Source organism: Sorex fumeus, unplaced genomic scaffold (genome assembly GCF_029834395.1).
Source record: "Sorex fumeus unplaced genomic scaffold, SorFum_2.1 ptg000072l, whole genome shotgun sequence".
In the NCBI taxonomy this organism is placed as follows: domain Eukaryota; kingdom Metazoa; phylum Chordata; class Mammalia; order Eulipotyphla; family Soricidae; genus Sorex; species Sorex fumeus.
The window spans coordinates 40,242,501-40,266,528 of record NW_026606129.1 but is presented as its reverse complement, the minus strand read 5'-3'; the positions used below and the strand labels follow the sequence as shown (position 1 = coordinate 40,266,528).

General features: G+C 47.5%; 1 protein-coding gene across 1 annotated transcript in view; it reads right to left on the bottom strand.

Annotated features, from left to right (window-relative positions):
* ITGA9 (integrin subunit alpha 9) overlaps positions 1-24,028 on the bottom strand; it is a 329,418-nt gene that overhangs the window by 142,297 nt on the left and 163,093 nt on the right. Inside the window, exons 16-17 of the mRNA XM_056129639.1 lie at positions 22,814-22,963; positions 12,466-12,542 (exon numbers count right to left, since the gene is read on the bottom strand). Coding sequence (XP_055985614.1) covers positions 12,466-12,542; positions 22,814-22,963 — 227 coding nt within the window. The remainder of the gene's footprint in view (positions 1-12,465; positions 12,543-22,813; positions 22,964-24,028) is intronic.

Genomic DNA, 24,028 nt, shown 5'->3' with positions numbered 1-24,028 from the left:
GGCAGCTGGAATAGAGAAGGGATCAATAAGTCAATGGTGGTTGGAGGGATCGCTCAGGATGGTAGATGTATGTTGAAAGTAGATAAGGACGAAACATGATGGCCTCTCAGTATCTGTATTGCAAACCATAATGCCGAAAAGTGGAGAGAGAATATGGGGGAAATTATCTGCCACAGAGGCAGGGGGAGGATTGGGATGGGCGGAGGACATACTGGGGACATTGGTGGTGGAAAATGTGCACTAGTGGAGGGATGGGTGTTCGATCATTGTATAACTGAAACTCAAGCACAAAAGCTTTGTAACTACCTCACGGTGGTTCAATTAAAAAAAATAAAATAAAATAAAACAAAAGAAGCCAACCTGCCTTTCCAGGAAGCTGGCAGGCCAGACAATTCAGGGACACTCCTGGGCAGCAGGACCACTGTGGTCTCCTGAGAAACCTTCTGTTGTGACCATGCTTTCCCCTGGGTTTTTTTTTCTTTTTGGGTCACACCCGGTGATGCACAGGTGTTACTCCTGGCTCATGCACTCTGGAATTACTCCTGGCAATGCACGGGGGACCATATGGGATGCTGGGAATCAAACCCGGGTCGGCTGCATGCATTTTGCTAAAGAACAGAATGAGGACATAACTGGTGACAGACAGCAAACCATACTGGAACCCAAGCCTTCCCTCATTTGGAACCTTTCCCTGAGAGGTGAGACAGCCTTGGGGAAGGAGTGGGCAATCAATGCTCCCCAGATGGGTTTTCACATGAATCTCTGGATCCCTGAAAGCAGTATCCAGAATCCAAAACCAGATCAGCATTCCAAACCACCTCACCCACATGCCAGTGTGGCCACAAAGTGGCATCCACTCATGCCCTGATGCCAAGCTTCTCTACATTGGGTCTGAAATGCAAGTTTTCTTGAACTCATCAATGTTCTGAAGGCTAAAGATCTTAGTCTTTAATAAATTGAGAACTAGGAATGAATGTTTACTCCTAATCAAGTGATGGCAGACACAAGAAGCCACGAAGTCAGTAGAACACTTCTTCCCATGGCTTCTAAGTTTAGCTTTATATTTTAGTAGTGAAAAAATCTAATATAACAATAGCCTGAAAATGAAGCCCCAGTTCTGGATTTTATAATAAAAAATCATTTGCTTACTCCAAGAAGCAGCCTAAAATATTACTTTCTCTAGTATGTATCTTTTTTCACAGTCAAGGAAAAGTTCTAGTGCAGGGTTTTATTGGGGAGCGGTCACTCCTGACAGTGCTCAGGGGCATAGCCTGGGACCCATCAGGACCACCCCTGGTGGTGCTTGAGGGCCAAGAGGTACCAGGGTTCAAAACCAGGACTTTGCACATACCAGCAAGGGCCACATCTTTGAACCACATCCTTGGCTCTCAAACAGGTTTTTACCTGTGTTTGTGCCACCAAAAAGTTCTTGGTAGTCTATGAAGTAAATGTATCCTTTCTCAAAATAATGTTTTTAAATGCATAGTGAAAAAAAAGGTTACAAAGAAACCAATTATGCAAAAATGCAGGGATAATAGTACTTAAAAATGTGTGGTTAACTAATAATATGTAATTTTGTTTAGTCTATTAATAACATATTAATAAAGAATATGATTCCTTTAGGAATCTAAACAGCACCATAGCTTTGTAGTAGAAATGAAGGTGAATGACATCCTGACGTATCTGCATTGCTGTAACATGAAAGATCTGTACAGATGCTTGCTTTCCTAGTGGAGTGGCAAACCATCGCAGCCACACCACCAGGTCATGCCCTCCGCCCCTCCCCCACAGCACTACCAGGGAGGCAACAAAATAACAAAGTCCCAAGGAAGTAATCCTAAAAGACACCAAATCCTTACTCCCTGAAGGTTCTTCCTACACATCTCTCCATAGGTTTAAAAAAAAAAAAACAAACTCTTCCTATCCAAAGGGGACAGATAAAAATTCTACCAGTACCAGATTCCCTCTGTGAACATCTGATAAACACATTGTATTTGGTCTCCGTTGGAAACCCACAGTCCTTCCTACAAAGGAAGCGATGGGCTGGCCTGGAGAACTAAGAATGAAGTGTGAGCTCCACTTACAGCACCCCAGGTCAGGTCTCCTGGAAACATTTCTGGAGCGAAAGGCATGAGGAGCAGGGAAATAGCTAAGCAAGGTTGCTTTTTGGGTTAGCTCTAGTCTAGGTCTCACTCTTGCAACGTTTTTGTTTTGGGGGCCATCCCTGGCTGTGCTCTGAGCTCAGGGATCACTCCTAGGGGTACTCAGGGAACCAGATGGGGTGCCAAGGATCAAACTGGAGTTGGCTGCATGAAAGGCAAGTATCTGACCCGCTCTTTCACCTTGAACATGTATGTTGTACATATTATTCCGCATCACAGTTGCACTATTTTCCCTCAGTCCAAAATCTGGTTTAAATCTTTTATTGTAGGATCAACACATGTATATTTTCTGCTGAAAACGTAAACAGAGCATTAGGATTCACCAGTGACACATGAATTATAACTTGTCTTCTCCTGCACTATGAGCCTCAAGCCTAGAGTTCTCAGCACACATGCATTGTTGGTACGTAGAAACAAAATCAAAGCATTTCATGATCACTTGTGCCATTTGTACAATGAGTGGATGATGAGGAGTGTTTGCTATTTTATGCTGGTGGTCCATGAAATATTAAGTACCATCCCTGGAATTGGGTAAGAACTGGATTGGGATGTGCTACTACACAAAACAGTCCTCAAAAGCTTCAGGAAGTTGGGAATTTCAAATGCACCAGATGGATACAAAGATGCCACACTGGCGAAATGATGAAGTTAATACAATTTACATGAGTGGCAAGGGGACAGCCCATGAATCACAAAACCAGCCACCAGAGGTGCAGAGTTTTCTGACACCAAGGATTAAATTTTGGAAGTCCATGCTTTGCAATACTGTAGCACATGTTTTCCTGGGTCATATTTCAGCTAGTAACAACTACAGTGTTAACTTTTTTTTTCAGACCAGAAAAATGTTCACTGAGCTGAGATACTATGCATTGATTTGAACTATCTGATTTTAATGTATTCATGTGCTTTTGTGTACCCTAATTTTGCACGAAAGACAGTTTAGTAAGAAGTAATTTTTAAGCAAGACCAGCACAATTGGCGGGGGTTGGGGGGTGGGCGGTAAGCATCACATAATGGTTCCACTGACTTTTCTGCCAAAAAAAATTGGCATCAAATCTGCCATGATTTTTTTGTAAAGTATGATATTCATGGGACGTTGAGTGGGGGTCTAGGGCTCAAACAGCAGCAAACAGTTACCAGCCTTCCTCACCCCCCGCCCCAAATCACTCAGTTATTGATGAGAGCTCTCAGGTGGGCGTAACCCCTTACCAAGACTGTGGCCCTAACACCATTGGTGAGAGCAGGAAGGGCACCAGCCTGTCTCCAATAGCAACACTCACAGACGGAGGCCTGGCACCAAGAGAATCCACCGAGCCTCATTGTTTTTGGATCAACTGGAGTCAGGCTCATAAAATCCAGACATTTTGGACTTAATGCCTTCCCTCTCACTTCCACTGTACCGTGAATCCTGGGCCACTGGGTTCTACCCAAATCTGCCACCTTAGGCTCGACCAGGAGAAAGGACCATGCTGCCTCAGCTGCAACTCTCCTTGGGTTGCCGTCTGTGCATAGTAAGCAGGCCGCCCGAGGTCACCCTAGGTGACCTGCCGGCACCCTGGCAGGGATGTGTGTGCCAGGCCATGTGAGGACAACGGGGCGGGGGAGGGGGAGAGACTGACTTCAGGAAATCAAGCAAGCGAGCATTCTGGATTCTGGCTCCTCAAGGCGGCTCTGGGAGGGGCGAGTTTCATCCTAGTGGCGAGAGACCAACCACACAGTCATGCAGAACAAATGACACCAACGCAGCAGAGAAACAGCGCGCACTGCCTGCTCTGGACCCTAGACTCGAGAGAAGTGAGATGTCTGGCCACTCCAGTCTCGAGCCATTTTGACTCCACTGGGAAGAAGCTTTTACAAAAACCTTCCGTGACCTGGTTCTGTGTGGGAGAAACTTGACTAGGGCATAGCGAGGATACAGACTCAGGTTTCCCCAGGGCTTGGGAGATGGACAGGGGCCTGGAGTTCAGTTCCAGCCTCTGCGGTGCTTGTCACCAGGTGATTCCTCAGACTGTCCCCCACAGATACTCCCACTCTTCTTAATATCCCAACGGAAAATCTCAGCCAATGTCTGCCTGAGTGGGTTGGCTGGGGCCCAAACCTAGATTGGTTTGGCTTGATTTCTGCCCCACCCTCCCTCTGCCCCAGTCAATGCAGCAATCCTGCCCTCCCAGCCATGGAGTTGGCCCAGCAAAGAAAAACTGTCAGGGCCACAGAGATGGCTCAAGGGTTAGAGCTCTGACCTCATGTTTGGCATGTGAGAGCTCTGGAGACGGTCTGAAACCATAGTCTCCTAGCACTACTGGTACTACTGGTGTGTGTGTGTGTGTGTGTGTGTGTGTGTGTGTGTGTATGTGTGTGTGTGTTTGTGTGTGTGTGCGTGTGTGTGCATGTGTTCGTGTGGTGGGGGATTCAGCTCTTTTCCCTAAAGAAGAAGAAAAGAAAACAGTCAGTTCCTGAGGTGGTGTCCACCTTGTCCCCTTCCCCAGTCCTTCTTGGAGGCTGGAAAGCTATTTAGGAAACTACAAATCAGATCCTCCGGGAGATGGGAAGGGATTTCCTAAGGTCATTTCCAGCTGGGCCACAGCCAGGCGCTGTGGGAGCAGGAGGCAGGCCATGCTATTTAAAGACTGTCCACGGGGCAAAGGGCCACAACACTGGACTGAGACTCAGGAACTGCCCACCAGGTGTTCTTCCTGCTTTGGTCATAGAGCTTTCTTCTTTTTGACCTCAGACAAGTCAACTGGCTGTCTATCAGTTTCCGACTCTGCACCAAGAAATGCAACAATTCCAAGAACCAGCATGAACACACTAACCACGAGGTCCTTTCATCTTTTTCCTCAGCCCAGCACCTGCCCTGCACAACAGTTCTATGAATGGGCAATGAGAACCAAGGCGACAGATGAGTGTTTCTTGACCTTTCTAGCCCTGTGGACCAGCAGTGCTAGCGGTTGAGACCCCAGAGATAGAGGGACTATGGGAACAGTGCCCCATCATCACAGAGGTGTCCAGCCACCCTCAAAACGGTCACAATGCCCCAGGAGAGGCCCTGAAGGTGGGGAGTGTCAGGTACCGATCTGAACAGTCAAGCCAAGATGAGAAGCTGGGGCAGAGTCAGGAGCTAAACAAAGGTGACTTGCCAGTGTGGCTCGCTGGGGTTCTGTACAGGTTCCTATGAGACTGCCTTGCTTCCTCACCCTTGCTGCCAGCATTTCTCAGATAAATGACAGACACTCAAAACCTGGCCCGGGGTCAGCTTCAGAACTCAAGCTCAGATGAGGGGGAGGAAACTCCTGCGTGTGCCTCTAAGGAATTGCAGTCACAGAGAAGCAGAATTAGAATCATAGCTAAATCCTGCTATGAGTCCGCTTGCTAGGCACAGAGCAGTAATTCTCTCGCTCACTTCCGCTGGGCACAGGTGCTGGTTCCTTCCGCTGCTGGTGCTGTGTTAGTACCTGTCGCATCAATGCATGAGCTGGCACCATGGAACTCTTTCTGTGAGCAGAAGCCACTGGCCCTCTGTCTGCTCTCATCCCAGTGTCTGCGTGTGCCCACATTGGTCTTGCTCCGAGGATAACTCCCTCCCTCTGCCCACATGTTCCCATTAGAGAGGCACCTTCACTATTGAAGTCATCCTTGATGTGTGCCTCCTACAAAGTGAGAGTCATGTGCTTCTCTGGTGAGGACGCCCCCCATCAGAGCAAGGGCAGAGGCTTACTCAGGGATAGGAATGTGACTCTCAGTCTACGTCCCAAAAGCACCGTTTCTTGCAGCCCTCCATCACTCTAGACAAGGCTATGGAAACAAGGCTTGTCCTTGGAGCCACAGGAGTCCCCAGGCAGTGACTGCCAGAGTCAGCTGTCCCTGATCCACGAACTGCTTTTGCATTTTCCCCATCCCCACTAGATCCGGGGTAGACACAAAAGGAAAGCAGATAAATCTAGCCTGTGACTAATACTGGCTCAGAGCAACTATTTTCTGGTTTGTGATCAGCTCCCACTCACTTAGCTTTACAAAATAATAAGGATATTGGGGTGGTGGGGACTCTGTCACATGGATACTATGCCTGCCACAAGCTCAGTTAAGACCAAGGAAAGAGAGACTCCAACCTGCAGGGTTAGGAATGTGCTGGCTGGGTAGGGGGCCGGCATGGGAACAATGGGAGAGATGCCCTCACTACAGAGAGAAAGTCAGCCCCAGTCGGCCTGTGTACCCAGGGAGAGATGCCTGCTCTCATAGTGGGGCTTTTCCTAGCTTACGCACCTCCTTTCAGAGCTGGTGCTTACACACTGAGAACTTCTCTGAGATCCCCAGCTTCGGAAACTCTGGTCTCGAATTAACCAAGGCTCAATCCTGACAGCACCCAAGGCCAGTGTGTAGGAAGTAAGAGGGTTTGGAAATCAGCGTTCCAGACTTAAGTCTGCCCCCAGCCCCTTGGTCTCCCTGGTCCTCTGCTTCCTCCCCACTAGCAGGAACAAAAGAATGAATATCTACTTTTATGCTGGGTCCCCTTGTTGGGGGAATTCAGCGAACTCACAGTGCTTGCTCTCTTCTGCTCGGGCTTTCTTTGTGCCTAACACTTGTGGAAGCACTGAACTATTGAATCAACAGATTCAATACTCGAAACTTCCCTGGGTATTGTTGGTACTGTTATTATCTCCCTCCACCCCCCCCCATCCCCTCTCATTCTAGAGTCAAGGGCACAGGTATAAAGATGTCAGATACCTTGCCAAAGGCCATGCTCTGGAGAGACACTAGGGTGGGCTTTCAGTAACTGAGGCATCTGTGGGGACCTGTGCACAAGCAACAGGGCTCTCTACCCCTTCCTGGTGCAAGACAGTTCTTTCCACCACCGTGTGCCAATTCAGGTCACAGTGCCACTCTTGAGAATACTTGGCTTTAATCTTCAGCTCTCAGGTGCAGCTACCCTCCGCCTGAAGGCTGGTCTTTCATACAGGAGCTCTCCACCTCACAGCCAAGGGCTTCGGGAAATGCATTTCTCAACCATCCTTACCATAATCACAGCATTTCTAGGGCTGTAACCATAGGGCCATTATACATGGTCACTCAATGGCTCCTATAACTTCACAAGTATTCCACTGTGTCTGCCCACTGCCCTTAAGAGCTCTTTCACTATTGGAGTTGGCTAGCCAAAAGGCACTGGAACGTTCCATTGGCCTCCTATGGGATGCATCAAATATATATACATATTAGCTCAACTGCCATCGTCTGTGTTTTAACCACATGTGATGTTTTCTTAGGTCCTGTCGCTACTCAGACAGACAAAACAAAACATAGTTGCATCTTATTAAAAATGGAATTTTCAATCCTGTTTAACAGTAACAGCCTCAGCCCTATTCCTGGACATTTTGGAATGGGTTTATTTTGGAGCCGTTCTTGAGACCACGGAAAAGCATGGGTTCAAAATCTCAAAGTTGATTATTTTAGGAGATAGCAGAATTCTATCAGAATTCTTTCTCTCTGGAGGAAAAAAATCAAAATCACTCATGAGTCCCAACCCCAGGGAGCATTTTCCCGCTTGGCCCCTGGCCACAAGGCTCCCTCTGTCTGCCTAAGATGGAGGGTGCTAGGCTATTTCCTGTCACAGCAATTTAGACTGCACTGACTGCTGGTTTTGGGGGGAGCATTTATTTATTTGAAGTGATGACTCTTCCAGCAACTCTCAGACAACTGGGCCTGCAGTTTAATGCAAAGACTCAAGGACACCAGGCTATTCAGGTCCTGTGGGGCCGGAGATTACCCAAGCTACCTCGGGAACAGTAAGGGACCTCTAGAGTCATTTCTGGTGGTGGGGACAGAGACCAGGGTTGTAGTCTCTCATAGCCCCATCATCTTCCTCTACTACTTTTGGCTTCAACTTTTCAGTACACAGTCAGCACTCATGGGAGAACAAACTTCTCAAGACAGCATGGAGAGCAGCTCCATGCTAACTGCTCCTGGTAGCCTAGGGGAAATAATCCTGTGGGGGATCAATACAAAACAATCCACCCAAAGTCCAGGCCTGCCAAGAATGCACCCATGCTAAGATGTGGGGGCCCCACTCTGCGGACATGCCCAGGGCTACAGGAACAGAGGTGGCTGGGGAGAACAGCAGCTAGAATTACAGCTGAAATATGCTGCTACTGGGTGGAAGAGATGCCCCAGGCCCGCAGCTTCTGGCTTTCACTGTCTTCCTATGCGAGCTTTGCTGCACTCATAGAACTCTGAACACAGACTCTTCTTTCGGTTTTAGGAAGGAGCCCCAACTCAGAGACCCATCAAATCAAGTTTCTCATTCTCTCACTATCTCTGCTGAAACCCCTTCTCTCCAGAGCCAAGATCCCCAGGGGAATCTTATCTCCACATCTCTATGCTCTTGGGTTTCGTCTGCCCAACAGGCCTGATACCCTCCCTAGAAGCTGTTCCACAGCCCCAAAAGGCCCCAGCCCCCTCTTCCCTTGCGCAGACCAGGGGGTGCCACCATTGCTGCATCTCCCGCCCCCTCCCATCCACCCTGAGCGTTACTAGAGAGGGGCACGCATAGAATGCTCATTTGTGCAGCCTGGTGTCCAGGACTTGTGAACGAAACAATGATGGTGTGTGCACCCGGTTCCAAGCAATAACAAAAGGAGAGAATGAAATGACAGCCAAAGCAGACTGTTTCTGCTGGAAGCCTCGGAAGCCGCTGTCAACCCACTTTAGGTCTCGGCTTCACCGCAGTCCAATATGTCCTTGCTTACTTTGTGCCTGGCTGAACTCTCTCCAAGGTTGGGGCGAATCCAATGGCCATGAAACCCTGGGTTTGGCTTTGTATTGCGATGTATTCAATTACCAATCTATGTTTCTCTGGTGGCTCCTTTCAGGAAAGTTATAGGCCACACAGTATAATGAAGGCTGAACAGTGGATTGAGCCAAAAAAGCTAATTTGACAGATGAGGGTTGGGGTGGAGAACGCTCCTGGGAAAAAACTCATCTTAAGGAGGGGTCTGCTCCTGGTTTCAAGGACTCTGAGTGTTCTTTATGTAGGAGACTGCACTCCTGCTTCTGGTCCCCATGGCCCTCCAGTCACCCATGCCCTTGGCTGTGTAACTTTGCACTTCTTCTAGGAAGCAGAGGGGACACTGCTATCCTTTTAAACTTCAGCTTGGTCATGGGACTTTGCTGTACCCACAGCATAAGTCTGAACTAGGAGTGCCCCAGCTTTGGCCAAGATCTGAGGAAGAATGCACGGCTGCACCTACCCTCTGCACCCTGCTCTTCCCATAGGAGGAAGAAGCCCCAGACAAGTCCACTAGGTCCTGCTGAACAATCAAAGACCCCAAAGCTTAGCTGAGTTTGAATGACTGAGCCTAGTCAGGAAGGAGCTACCCTCTCCTGAACGCAAATGCATTAAGTGAGCCAGTCAGCCGGAATCCAACCAAATCCAGTCAGACCAGCCAGTCCTCAGGTGACTGCAGATCCAGAAAAATACATGATTACAATTGGATTTTGCGGTGGCTGATTATGTGTGTATTTGTGTGTGTGCGCATGAGTGCATGCATGTGTGCCTGTGTGTGCATGTGCAGCTGATGAATAGAGGATTCTGGGTTGTGGTTGACACACCAGTTCTCACATTATGGATTACTGAGCTCTGGGGAGTGGAACTGGGGAGCCAGGCTGGGGCGGCGGGGGCAGTGTGAGGCACAAGTTTCTCACTGACCACATCTAGAGTTCTGTGTGAAACCCCAGCAAGAAACTCCAGCATGAAAAGCCCAATTCAGCAAGGATGGTCTGACCAGCAAGGACAGTGACACACGGACTTTCCTGTCCAATATTTCACCTTGAAGCAAGTGAATATTATCCCACTGCACAAACTTTTCCTTGCTCCAAAATAAACTCCCATATTTATAATCTGTCTCCAGAGAAAACAAATCCATGTACTTTTGCTTCATTACATTTTCCTTAGGACACTCTTTAGATGACCTATTCAAAATTAAAAAGAATGACCTGATAATTTATGAATCTTCCTGAGAATAGGTTTCTCTAATAATCCTAGGAAGACTTTCCTATATATGTTAAATAATTCCAAGATCCACTGCATATATCTGCAGTAATTTTCTAAGCTTCATAAAATTTCCAACCTTGCTACTTTAATTGACCACTCTTTTACTCAGCAAAAGTAATGCTAATAATGTGACAGTGGATAGGATACTTTCCTTGCACAGGGATGACCTGAGTTTGATTCCCGGCATCCCATATGGTCCCATGAACCCTGCCAGGAGTGTTCTTTGAACACAGAACCAGGAGTAAGTCCTAAGCACTGCCAGGTGTACTCCCAAGAGCAAAAATAAATCAATAAAAGTAAAAATTAATGCTAACTAGTATTTAAGTACTTTGGAGAAAGATGTATGCATAGGGTTAGAGGTTATCCACTGCTCCCCCAAATAAACCCAAGAGAGTGTTAGTATTCCTGGGGCCAGAGAAATAGTACAACAGGTAGGCCACTTGTCTAGCACATGGTCAACCCAGGTTCTATCCCTGAAACCCCTTACAATCCTCTAAGCCTTGCCAGAAGTGAGTGATCCTGAGCACAAAGCCAGGAGTAAGCCCTGAACATCTTCAAGTGTGACCCCAAAACAAAATAAAAGGTAAAGGCCCAAAATAAAACAAAGCAAAATAATGTTAGTATTCCTTTCCTATGATGAGAAAGTTTATTTATCTTTATAGTATTTGGCATAATTATAGTTAGGGATGTGCTCATCCTTTCTTTCTCTCTCTCCTTCCTTCCTTCCTTCCTTCCTTCCTCCCTCCCTCCCTCCCTCTTTCTTTCTCTCTCTCTTTCTTTCTTTCTTTCTTTCTTTCTTTCTTTCTTTCTTTCTTTCTTTCTTTTTTCTCCTTCCTTCCTTCCTTCCTTCCTTCCTTTCTTTCTTTCTTTCTTTCTTTCTTTCTTTCTTTCTTTCTTTCTTTCTTTCCTTTCTATCACCATGAGATAGTTACAAAGCTCTCATGATTTGAGTTTCATGCATCCTTCCACCAGTGTGCATTTTCCACCACCAATATTCCCAGTATCCCTCTTGCCACTCCTACTCCACCCCACTCCTTGCTTCTGTGGCAGGCACCTTCCTTCTTACAATCTGTCTACTTTGGGCATCATGGTTTGCAACACAGATACTGAGAGGCCATCGTGTTTGGTTCTTAGTCTACTTTCAGCACATAAGGGATGGGCTCTTTCTGTCACTCCACTCAAATGGAACTCTTACCGTTAAAGGAAGGGACCCAGGACGGCATCTTAGGAAACAGCTTTCATGACTGAAGCTTATTATTGAGCTGTGCCTGGAGGGGCTTTCTGGCCCCAAAGCTAGAACAATCTTTCAGAGGGCTTTGTCTCGAAAGGAAATCATTCTCTGAAATGTGATTGCGTGAACAGCACTGGCACCTTCTGCCTGAGAGAAGTCTGCAATCAAAGGCTGGCAAAGAGGAAACAGCAGGCCTCCTTGTGGTTCACCTTTGCCCCAGGGACACATACCCACAGAGCCAGGAAACCTCAGGACAATAGAGAGACTGTCTGTGCCCACACATCAGGCCAGGCTCCTCCTCACCCTGGCTCCTGCCACAGAACCACCACTGGTTGTGAGAGCGGATGTTGCAGTTATACAGTGTGGAAAAGCCCTTTCCTTTTTCTCCTAAGGCAAATCATATGAAATCGCCTAGAACGGCTTATTCAATATTGACAATTTTATGTGATTCAGTTAACACAGTGAGTAAAATGACATTTTCTCCTCCACTCCTCTGTCCCTCCTCCTCAACACAGATACTCACAGAAATACATTAACTTATTTGTGAGAGGTAAGAATTCCAAAACCAAACCAAACTGAACTCTTCCCTGCTCCCCCATAGTAGTGTCAGAGTAAATTTTTGTTTGTTGGTTTTGGGACCACACATGGCGATGCTCGGGGTTACTCCTCGCTCTGAGCTCAGGAATTAATCCTGGTGGTGCTCGGGGGACCAGGTGGCATGCTGGGGATTGAACCTGGGTTAGCCGCCTGCAAGGCAAACGCCCTACCTGCTATACTATTGCCCAGCCCCAAATTATCGCTGTTAAAACTCTCTTATAGGGCGGTGCTGTGGGTCAGTGATAGTGCACATGACCTGCATGTATGAGACTCTGGGTTCAATCTCTAGCACCATGAAAATCATTCAAGACAACTTTTCAAAATGTGAAACATTATGGCTCACTAATTGTATTCACCTTCTGAAGTGGGGATGCTATACATGCTCAGGTTTTGGGGTTCACCAGAACACAGTGGTGAAAGCAGCATGGACTCACCCAGACAGCAGCAGTTGACCCCGGAGCTGCAGGTCGGCTGCACAGTCCTCAGAATGGCAATTTCTTTCAAACACCGTCTGTAAGAGAGATGCAACAGGAAGGTCCAAACAAGATCTAATGGTAATGAAGCAAAAAGAATAGCAATGACTATCTGCTAAATCAGCAGGAGTCCTGAGTGGAATCACTGAAGTGCTTCTTCAGTTCCAGGTTCTAAGAAGTGTATACAGCAGTTGCTCTTTCTGCCTTTTTTTCTGAGAACATCTTAAAGGCCCTCAGTGGTGAATGGTTCACACGAAGAAAGAATTCTTAGAATTCTTTCTTGAATGACCTGCAAAGACCTGGTCATTTCTCTCTGTCTGTTCTTTCAGATTTTACTGGATGGTGTCCATAAGGTGGGTTCAGGTCACCTCACCTCCCACAGCTGGAAGTTACATAGATGCTTTGTCCAATGAAGTAAGGAAAACAAGGAGAAGCAGAAAAACCTCACTTGTAATGGGCTCTGCCTAAATAACAGGACAACATAGCCATTTTTAGTTCTAAAGGAAAAATCAATGGTGGCGAGCCCATGAGATCCCAGGCCTTGAGGGCTGACAGGAACCCTTTCCCATGTCATGGAGGGGCAGTGAGCACTTCAGAGGGGCTTGGTGTCCTTCTAACAAGACCCTGGAGTCAAAAGCCAATACCCTACCCAGTGTTGGGGCCTGATATTTGGTGTGCCCAAACCCCTATCTTTCCAGAAAGGGATGTATGGGGTATGCTTGAGTTGGGCCAGTCTGTGGAGGGTGGCTAGGGACTTGAGGTTGGCCATTTGGGAAGAATTACAGTTTTCCACTGTGATGCATAGCAGGTCCATCAGCCCTCCCTTACTCTGGTCTCAATAACTCAGGGGAGTCCTAGTCTATGACACCTGGTTTCCTGTGCTTTGGTCTTACTGAGGTCATTCACTCCTCCTCAGGGACATGAATCATTTCAGTGAGGCTTTTTCCTTAGGGGGCCTTCGGTCAGTCATGGTGGTCCTGCCCTTCTTGGGAGCTATTGCTAATTTCATGTTTGGTGGTTGATTCCAGCAGTGCCAGGGGATGGAACCAGGGACAGTAGACTGAAAGGCAAGTGTCCACTGATGATTAGGAGAGTGGAGCCTGCTGCCATTTTCAATTGTAATTTGTTTACAATTAAACTATCTGTCTCTGTGTGTGTGCATATGCGTGTGTGTGTGTGTGTGTGTGTGCACGCGCGTGCATGTGCAGGGATGGAGCTTAGGGTCTTATACACACAAGCCATATATCATACCACTGAGATCATGCCTGACCTTGTTGTCACTGCTCATGTTTGTGAGTTTCTTCCCCTAGCAGAACACAGCACAATTTCAGGACATCCTCCTATGGGACAGACCAGACAGTTTCTCTGGGTGTCAACCCTGGCTCCTGCATAGTTGCCAGCCAACAGAGAGTAAAGACTAGGACAGAGTAATCTCATCTATGGAAGTCCATGGTCCCATGCCACCGTTCCAAAAGGATCAAGTGTCCCTGCCAACATGACCTACCTTGCAAGTGAGGGGCAAACCCATGGAATCATAGGCATAAAGGGGAGACTCCCTTGTTCTCGTGGACATGTCAGGAGCCCAGGAGGGAACTAACTTTTGAAACATTTGGGCATTATTGACCATTTCAGTCAAGGAGGAAACAGGAGGAGAGTTTGTGACTGAATAGCTCAGGAAAGAGATGACAGCTGCCTTCCCTGTGGATCTGTCTCTGAGGCAAGGAGTGAGGTCAGAGCCAATGGTGGATTAAGCACCCAGATAATGGGCCCCAAGTCTCAGGGTGCCCCATTGACACGCTGCTCTTAGGACCTGGCCCCCTAACTTTGTGTTAATAACTTGATCCTTATTTCCTTATGAGCATTTTCACCCCTAATTATATAAGCTTCAGAGTCCCCCCAAATCCTACTCTGGTCTTGGTGATAGGCTCCTCCCTCTCATCTTCCTTACTTCATGGGCAAAGCATCTGTCTGACTTCCAGCTGTGGGAAGTGAAGTGATCTGACCTCACCCTATGGACAACATCCAGTAATATCTGCCCCTGCCCTGCTTACCCCGTTACTGGCTCTCTGGTAACTCCCCTTAGCTCAAGGTGGTGACACCCATCACATTCTTCCTTCCAGGTAACCCGAGCACAAATACTCTCACCATTCATGGTGCAAATCAAAGCCATATCCCTTAGCCACCGTCCCCCTCACATACACATGCGTTAGGTCCTTATGGTCAACTGTAGTTCCATGTGCTTCTTCCTTCTTCCACCCATCTTGGTGCTAATAACTTAAAAATTTATCATTCTATATATAATATTTGTCTCCTATTTTAAAACCATGCTCCACAGGGAAGGCAGCTGTCTAGATCTCACTTATTTCCACCCTTTTATTTTGCCCTCCAATGCTGCTGAGTTTCCACTCAACAAAGACAATTATTGACTCTCTGTCTCTGTCTCTGTCTGTCTGTCTGTCTGTCTGTCTGTCTCTCTCTCTCTTCTCTCTCCCCCTCTCTCTCTCTCTCACACACACACAATTACACACACCATGTAAATGCTTACACTGACCAGTTACAGTTATGAACAAACTAAGATAAGAAAATAAAACATGAGCCTACAAACTATTTCAAGGGTTCAATGATGACATTCATAAAACGAAAACAGCATCAGTGATTCTCCTGTTAATCCAGATTACCTTTCAGCCACAGGCATAGTCTGCAGATAATGTGCTGGTTTAAATTTAGGCACCACACACTGCTGTAGATTGGAAAGGCGAATGACACTGCACAGGGGTAAAACCCTTCAAGGTTTCCCAAACGAACACGGGAGGAAGATGAGCAGGGAACCAGGCAAGGGAATTTACCTCTGGGTAGACAACTGTACTTTCCCGAGACTGAGCAAAATGCCTTCCATTGTACCCTTTCCAACGTGACCTCTCCCAGAGTGAGGTGAGTCAGTGATTCCCCATGAATCTGCATGAATTTATGACCACAGCAAAGGGGTGCTTTGTGATCTCCAAGACTGGGTCTTAAAAAGCAATCCAGCCACCCCCAAGCTCTCTTGGAACAGGTGTCCCTGGAATGCAGCTACTGTGTCTCGAGCAAGCCCAAGCTTGTCTGGGTGAGGCTCAGAGCAGAGAACATGATGACCAGCACCTCATTCTGGCCCTATGAGCATGATGTCACAAAAATGTGTCTTCCATCTCACTGAGCTGCCTCCGCTGACACTATGTGGATCAGGGATACACTTCTCATCCTAGTCCTGCCAAATTTCAAATTCATAACTGTCTGCTGTTGCTAAAACCAGTTAGTCTTGGAGCAGTTTGCTATTCAGCAGTTGATTAATAGACTGCTCCAAGACCAATGGCCAATGTGGGCAATGGTATGAACAAAAGTGGGCTACCTATGCCAAGTTTTGGCAAAGCCTTGGTTTAGGCAAGAATGTGCCTAGGCTGCAAATGCCAAAATGGGAAGATACCAGGGAATCAAAAGGTCAGCATGATGTTCTGGAGTGATTGGCACTGATCTTGGGAGCTCCTCTGCTCTGAAACAGAATCCATCTCTTTGGAAAAATGACCCTCTCCACCCTCACCAGATGTCCATTCCCTGGAAGACACTCAGCATACCAATCCCCCTCCCAGCTCCCCAGTCACACCATTCAAACCTTGAGTGTTCAAATCCTACTCCGTCTATAAGGCTCTGGCCTGTTTGTCCTTTCTCCATGGAGCAACTTCTCCTCTTAGTTGGACTTCATCTCTGTAGTCACACACTCACACTCACTCTCTTTCTCACTCACACATACACACTCTCACTCACATACACACTCACACACATACACACACACACTCTCTCTCATACACTCTCACATACATACACTCTCTTACACACATACACACTCTCACATACACACACACCCTCAGACACATACTCTCACACATATACACATACACACTTTCAAACACACATGCACATTCTCACACACTATCAACCTCAATATATTTTAACACGCTCACACTCACACACATACACTCTCTCATACTCACACATACACACTCTCTCCTACACACACACCCTCAGACACATACTCTCACACACATATACACATACACACTTTCAAACACACATGCACATTCTCACACACTATCAACCTCAATATATTTTAACACGCTCACACTCACACACATACACTCTCTCATACTCACACATACACACTCTCTCCTACACATACATACTCTCACACACATGTATCCTCTCTCATGCATTCTCTCCCACACTCAAACATAATTTCTCACATTCATACAGTCTCTCTCTCACACACACACACTCTGTCACATTCACACACATACACACTCACAAATACAGTCCCACTCTTTCACACACACTCTCACATAATTTACTGAATTGTTCTTGGGTTTATAGTCCTTTTAAACACTCTTTTTGGTAACAAATAAAACAAGTTGGGTTTTTGTTTTCTTTGCCAGTGATGATCAAATAGCCCCCAAGAAGAATATCAGAGGTAGCCTCACAGCTCCCCTCCCCAGCCACCCTGGGGCACACTGTCTCCCCAGGCTGTTCCCGTGCTGCAGAGGGGAACTGGACCTCCAGCCTGTTACCCACTCTGACTCCTGTTTACTGTGAGGCACCTCACATCCGACAGGAGACCTCTTTGTACCCTGCTCCTGTCTGTCTCTGGACTCCACTCACTGTGTGTGCAGCCTTGCTAGACCATCCAGAGGTTGTAGCAATGACTCCCGTGACTTAATTCACCCCTTGCATCTTCCTATGTGCCAGCCTGTGCTTGGGCCTTTGAGATGATGAGACGAAGGCACTGAAGAGATTCTCTTCCGATCTTATCTGACAACATGACGTAAAGTGCTCCCATGTGTTCCTTCCTCCCCATCTTCCTGCCAGAGCAGCCCGATAGTCTGTGCAACTGTCATATCGGCACACAAAGGTTAAAAATCAGCTCTGCTTCCTGGAGGGGGCTTAGGGCTCATAATCTTTCTTCCCTGCCAAATGAGCCAACATCTGGGAGACACATGGAGAAAGATCATTAAATTATCTTTTTATTTATTTTCTCCATAACTGGGAAAAGGAGAGTAAGCAAAGTTTATTCTCCCAGAATTTTCTCAGGCTCCTGAACAGGCTTTTCTATCTAAGAACAATATTTTTCTTTCATTTTAATTTTAACCACAGAGTCATATGTTTCAAACAGTAATGACTGCTGCCATATACCTCCCTAGACTGAGCCCTGTTCCCCAGGAGCAACTGCTTCTGCCTTTGTCCACTTATGGTTCTTGAGGTGATTATTTCGGTACAACAAGCTGATCCAATGCCTTGGTTCTTTCTTCTTTTGGAGGGGGTCTGAAGTGGTGCTCTAGGTGCCCAGGGGCCCTTGCCAGAGATTCTCAGTCAACTGGACCAGTGGGTCAATGCCAGCGTCTGAAAACGTGTTGCTGCTGGTGAATGACCCATGAGACCAGCCGTACTTGGGCAGTGAGGGCTGGGTGTGAGCAGGGCCACACCCTGGGGTACTTGAGGGACCATGTAATGCCAGAGATTAAATGGGGTTTGGCCGCATACACGGCAGATGCCTTAACCCCTGCACTATCTCTCTGACCCCTGATATGACTACTTCTTGATTTATCTGACCTAGGTAGTACCTTAATGGACTCTTGCCTTACTAGACAAGAATTTATCTCACTTGTACAACAGTTCTCTCTCCTCTGCCTTCCTGATTTTGAGAGGCAAGATGATGCTTCTTCAATATACACTACCTTAGAATCACCTGGCCAGCTTGTCAATTACAGACTGCTGGACATATCCCAGGAGTTTCTGATTTGTGGCTTGGGAATGGGTTCTAAGATGTGCTTCCAGGGAGGCTGATGCTACCGGTCTAGTGACCACGGTAAGACATGCTTATCTATTGGTACCCTCTGCAATTTTGTATTAAGTAATTTGTTTGTAGCAAGTTTCACAATATTGCTTGTCTTACTAGAAGAAGATAATAAGATATTCAGAGAAGTTCTGTAATTCTAGTTTTACCTCTCAACAGTCCAAACTAGTGACATCCACATTTTGTACTCCTACCACAGCTCTGAATTGATACACATGGGCAACCAATGAACAGCACTAATGTTACTGGGGCTACATCTATCACAGAGTTCTCTCTGCAGTGTAAAATCAAACTCGCAGACACTGAGCTTTGCCTTAAGGGGAAATATTTGTAACCAAGTGCACTTCTCTGGGACTCATCTATTTGCTCAAAATATCATGATATCTAAATTTTCATACTTGGGTGGGGGCCACACCCAGCGGTGCTCAGGGTTTACTCCTGGCTCTATGCCCAGCAGTCACTCTAAGCAGTGCTTGGTTGGGGGAGGGGAGCACATGTGTGGTGTTGGGGATGGAACCAGAGTATAGCCTTAACCCCTGTACTATCTCTCTGGCTCCAAGCTCTCCTATATTTGAACTAAGACAGACTGATCTCATTTCTACTTTCCTAGGAGTTAGTGATGGCCTTTATTCTCTAATATACTGAAACCATATCCTACACATTTGCTGCTTTCTTGGCATTCTGTCTACTGCTCACATTGTTCTGTTTAAAGTTCTCAACTGGCTGATCATTTTGTAAACTGTCCGCACAGCTCTAGGCCTTTGTCATTAGACTTCTGAAAGTTCCACAGGTCCTTACTCTCTACATCTTGCTCCTTCTGGTTGTCACTCTTCTTTGTTGGCATGCAGCTCCATAAAAGGCTTATTTTCAGAGCAACTTCCTGGGTCCTTGCTTGTCTGAGAAGTATTCTGACCTCATACTTCAATGTTAGGTTAAGTATAAATTCTCGTTTCAAAATCTCTTTCTCTAGGAACACTGAACTCCTCTCTCACCATATCCCAGTTCTCAAGCTGATAAGGACCCCTACTTGTTATGACTTCAGTTCTATCAGAAGCTGATAAAGAACCCCCCACTTATAGTACTCCCTGTTGGAAAGTGTTTAGACTTTCCCTAAGCCTCAGGATTAGTGATGTTTCAAAATGATGAATCTAGCACATTTTCAATTTGGCTCGCTTGTAATCTGGTGAATCCTTTAGATTTAAAAAATAAAGCAGGGCCACAGACATAGTATAGGAGTTAAGGCATATATCATATACACACATACTTCCTGTGCTCTCCCTCCAGCCCTTATGGTGCATGTCCTGCCTGCAAAAGGTCATCTCCAATTCAGTTGCAGTACTGAATGGTAACTCAAGCACCACTGGGTGTGTCCCAGGTAACTCACAGCACCACAAGGCCTCCTGGCACCTCATCCTTAAGCCTTTGTTTTGACTGTCAACCTGGTTGGCAACCTAGCTGGCTGAGAATCCCCAGAACCTCCTGAGAATCACCCCCAAAATTAATGTCGCTAACTCTTGGAAATTGTGTTCTGCTATCTCTCCTTGTTGTCCATTTTCTCTGTTTTCTTTTTCTGGCTTTCCTGCCACTCCAGTGGGGGACGACGAGAATCAATACTTTAATTCCCTTTTCTGTTAGCTGTCCATGTTGCTGACTGGTGGTTTCTTACTGTCATCTTCTCATCTTTCCATTAAATGTGGAAGCAACTACCCTGCTAATTTTCACGAACCTGTTTCTTCTTCCCTGATTCTTCCTGTTAAAGAAAAAAATTCCAACCATTTCTAATGGATGAAATAGAGTCATCACACTCCTTATATTTATTTAGTTTGTTTTTGGAGCCTATCTGGAAGTGCTCAGAGGTTACTCCTGGCTCTGCACTCAGGGATCTCTCCTGGCAGGGCTTCAGGAACCATATGGGATGTCAGGAATGGAACCTGGGTCGGCCACATACAAGGCAGTACCCACTGTACTATCGATCTGCCCCAAACTCCTGTATTTATTACATGGCGTCTAAGGTGGCTTCTAAAGGTTTGCAGTAATTTCTACTCCCTGAATGATTTACTTTCTAAGTCATTCTTCTTGGTTTATTTTGACCCTTTTTCCCCCCTCCATGTACCACATTTCCCCTTAATATCAGATTTCCTTGGTTTTTCATTCCCATTTCAGAATAAGTAAAAGGGAAGACTGGAAAATCTGTGAATGTGTCTGGGCAGATGGTGGGAAGGGGTGTCAGCTCTTATACTGGAAGTTCCAGAAGCCCCAGGAATTGAGATCCATGATGGGGAAGCAGCTGCCTGGCTGTCTCACTGGGATACTGCTTCAGAGAGTATACTGCTTCCCTGGCACCTGTCAGAGCAAGGCTCTCCCCCTACCCCTACATTCTTCTATCTCCTTGACTCACCGCGCTGGTCTCCTTAGCAGTGAATGCCTCTTCCCCGGGCCTCACGACTATTATTCACACTTTTCTAATCACTGCCATGAGATCTTGGGCACAGACATTAATCTTAGTGCATGGTTGCCATCTTGGACAGGAAGTGACCAGAACAGCATTTTAACTCCCATTTCTCTACCTCCCTGACTTTCCCCGGGGCTGCTCTATGGAGCCCCCAGACTGACCTGTGTCCTTTGTCACTGTCTGGAGATGATACTAACTTCCTCTGAGCCTCTGTGAAACTTATCAGCTTTCTGCCCTGCCTCTTCCCCTCATCTTTCCCCCTCTGCCCCTTCTCTCCTCACGCTTCCTCCCACCCTAACCCATGGGCCAGTCCTTCTGTTTCACACACCCACTTTGCACCCAGTATGACCTCCCGGCTCCAAGTCTCCTTCACTCAGCTGGAGTCTCTTCCAGGCAGCAGTGACCAGTGGGCCAGCTGACCCCTTCAGGCTATTCATGGTTGGAAGAGTTCATGTTTGCCACAGAGGCAGGATAAGTAGAGGGGATGAGGTGGGGGTGATGGGAGGGATGCTGGGACCATTGGTGGTGGAGGATGGGCACTGGTGTTGGAATGAGTACTTGATCATTGTATAGCTGAAACACAAGCATGAAAGTTTGTAAGTCTGTAACTGTACCTCATGGTGATTCACTAATAAAAAATTTTTAAAAAACGTTTATGTTTGAACTCAAAACAAGTATCCAATGAGTGGGCACAGTTAAGTGTGGAGTGGGAACTTGGCCTTGCCTGGAACCCTCTCCTGCCCACAGCTCATGCCATGGTTGATAGCTGCTTGGGCCTCTGCTGCATGGGACTGTCCATGCTGAGTGGACACTGCCCTCCAATGCACCCTAGAAGTACTTCAGAGAAGGACGACTATGGGTCATCATTATAATGCTCCAGAGTCCCAGACCTGGGCCAGGGCTGGATATCAGCCGAGACCACAGCCCTGCTTAGCCCTCTCCTCCTTCCTTAACCTCCCTGCAGAAGGCAGCCTTGTTTGACCATGTGAACCAAGTTCCCATCTCAGACCTGACCTAAGAACAGGACAGTGGAAACTAGGGGAGAAATTGGGGCTACCCTAGTAAAAATCTCACTAGTTACAAGACATCCGGGATGTTCAACCCTTTTCAATGCCTTTGTTGACATTAATTGATTCATGTCCCCCAAAGCTCAGAGAGCCAGAGAGAGGGTTCCACAGCATAGCCCCCTCCCTCACACAGGAGGCTGGGTTAGCCCCCAAAACTGTTCTTCCTAACCTCACCCAGGGCCCTGCATCTGTGGTGATGTTGGGGTGGTGAGCCAAGATTTCAAGCTGCCTCAGGAGCCCAGATCACCTGCCTGTTTTCCATGGAGCAGCCAACAGGGTGCAGACAATCACTGCCACTGCCAGCTCTGCTGAACAGCCTCACAGGGCAATACACACACTGTTCCAAAGCCCCCCCTACACACACACACACACACACACACACACACACACACACACACACACACACTCCATCCCCCCTAGCTCCTGCCATGGTCAGCAATGTCTCCTGGTATGATCAGTGTTCAGGCTCCAGGGAGGTGGGCATTGGTCAGTTCTAACTCAACCACCCATTCCTCGTGCCCACCAATGCAACCTTTACTGGGCACCTACTTGGAGCCAAGCAAAGCTCTGGACACAGTTCTGGAATGGGGGATACAGCCGGGTCCCACCCGTAAGGGCATTCTCCCTTTCTATGTGACAGAGGAGAGCCTCCATTCTGTTGAAGTCCCCCCACCCCATTCCCTTACACACTTCACACACACCCTATCACATAATTCATCATTTTGCAAATGAGGAACGAGAAGTCCAGAGGAAAGGCATGGCCTCCCGCGGCAGGCAGCCCGAGTTTCCGTCTCTCTCTCTCTCTCTCTCTCTCTCTCTCTCTCTCTCTCCCTCTCTCTCTCTCTCTCCATTATTTCTGCCATCTATGCCACCAGGCTGACGGTTTCCAGCTGTGAGCAGTACAGGGCTGACCTGATTCTTCTGGGCGATCTTCTGCCCCTTTTTCCAGCGGAGCACGGGGGTCAGGGCCGGCAGCTCCTTCTCCTCCTTGTTTGTCACGTGCTCTCCCAGGCTGTAGGCAGCTTCAAACACGATGGGGCTGATGACGTCCTGCACCCGCCGCTAGAACAACAAACGAGTACATGAGCCACATGAGCCACGGTGGGGTTGGGCTGACGTGTAGGGCGCATGGCGCTGCAGAGGATGGAGCCCGTCCCCATGCACGGCCCCCTCTCAACCTCACCCCACTGGGGGAGGATTTTATGATTTCCCCATTTCCGATGAGGTAACCGAGCCCGAGAGCCATTAATGTCCTGTCCAAGGTCACTCTGTTAACGAGCAGGGGGCTTTGGACTCTACCTGGCCTGGTGCTAAATCATCTTCCTTTCAACATCTGGAAGGAATTAACTTACTCATCTTCCAAATATTCTCACAAGCCAGCTGGCGGGCGGGTGGGGAGCCTCTGCACTTGGTGTGAGCTAACCCTTTGAGCTCAATCCCGGGTCTGCACCCCCCACAGCACTTCCTTTGCATTGAGAGTGTCACGGACTGAGTTGGAGCCGCAGACAGAAAGACACAAAGGGTCCAGAACTCTGTGTCTTGGACCAGGGATGAAAGAATGACTATTTTTGTTGTTGTTGTTTGTCTTGGGGTCACACCTGGTGGGGCTAAGGGCTGACTCCAGGCTCTGCGCTCAAGGATTATTCTTGGTGGGGCTCAGGAAACCATATGTGGTGCCTGGGATTGAACTTGAGTCAGCCGTGTGCAAGGCAAGAGTCTTACCTGCTGTTCCATTACTCTGGCCTGAAAGAGTGACTCTTACTTGTGTCCTTTCCTTTGGAACCCAAGGATTATGAGACCCTGGGGGGAGGGGTGACAGGCTGATAGTCACACAGGCAAGGGGGTAGCAGAGAACAAAGAGTAGCTGTCCCAGGCTCAGTGAGAGAGAACCCCCAAGCTTCTCCCTCTCCATGGCTCAGCACACAAATCCAAGTGCTCAAGGCTGAGAAGGACCCTAAGCTCATCAATCCAACCCTAGAATTCTAATTTTTTCTTTTTTCAGAGCGGGGGAGATTGGTTCGCATGTGGCATTGCTCAGGGATTACTCCTGGCAGGGTTCGGGGGAATATATGTGGTGCCTGGGATTGAACTGGGATTACCCATGTGCAAGGTAAGCATCTACCCTGC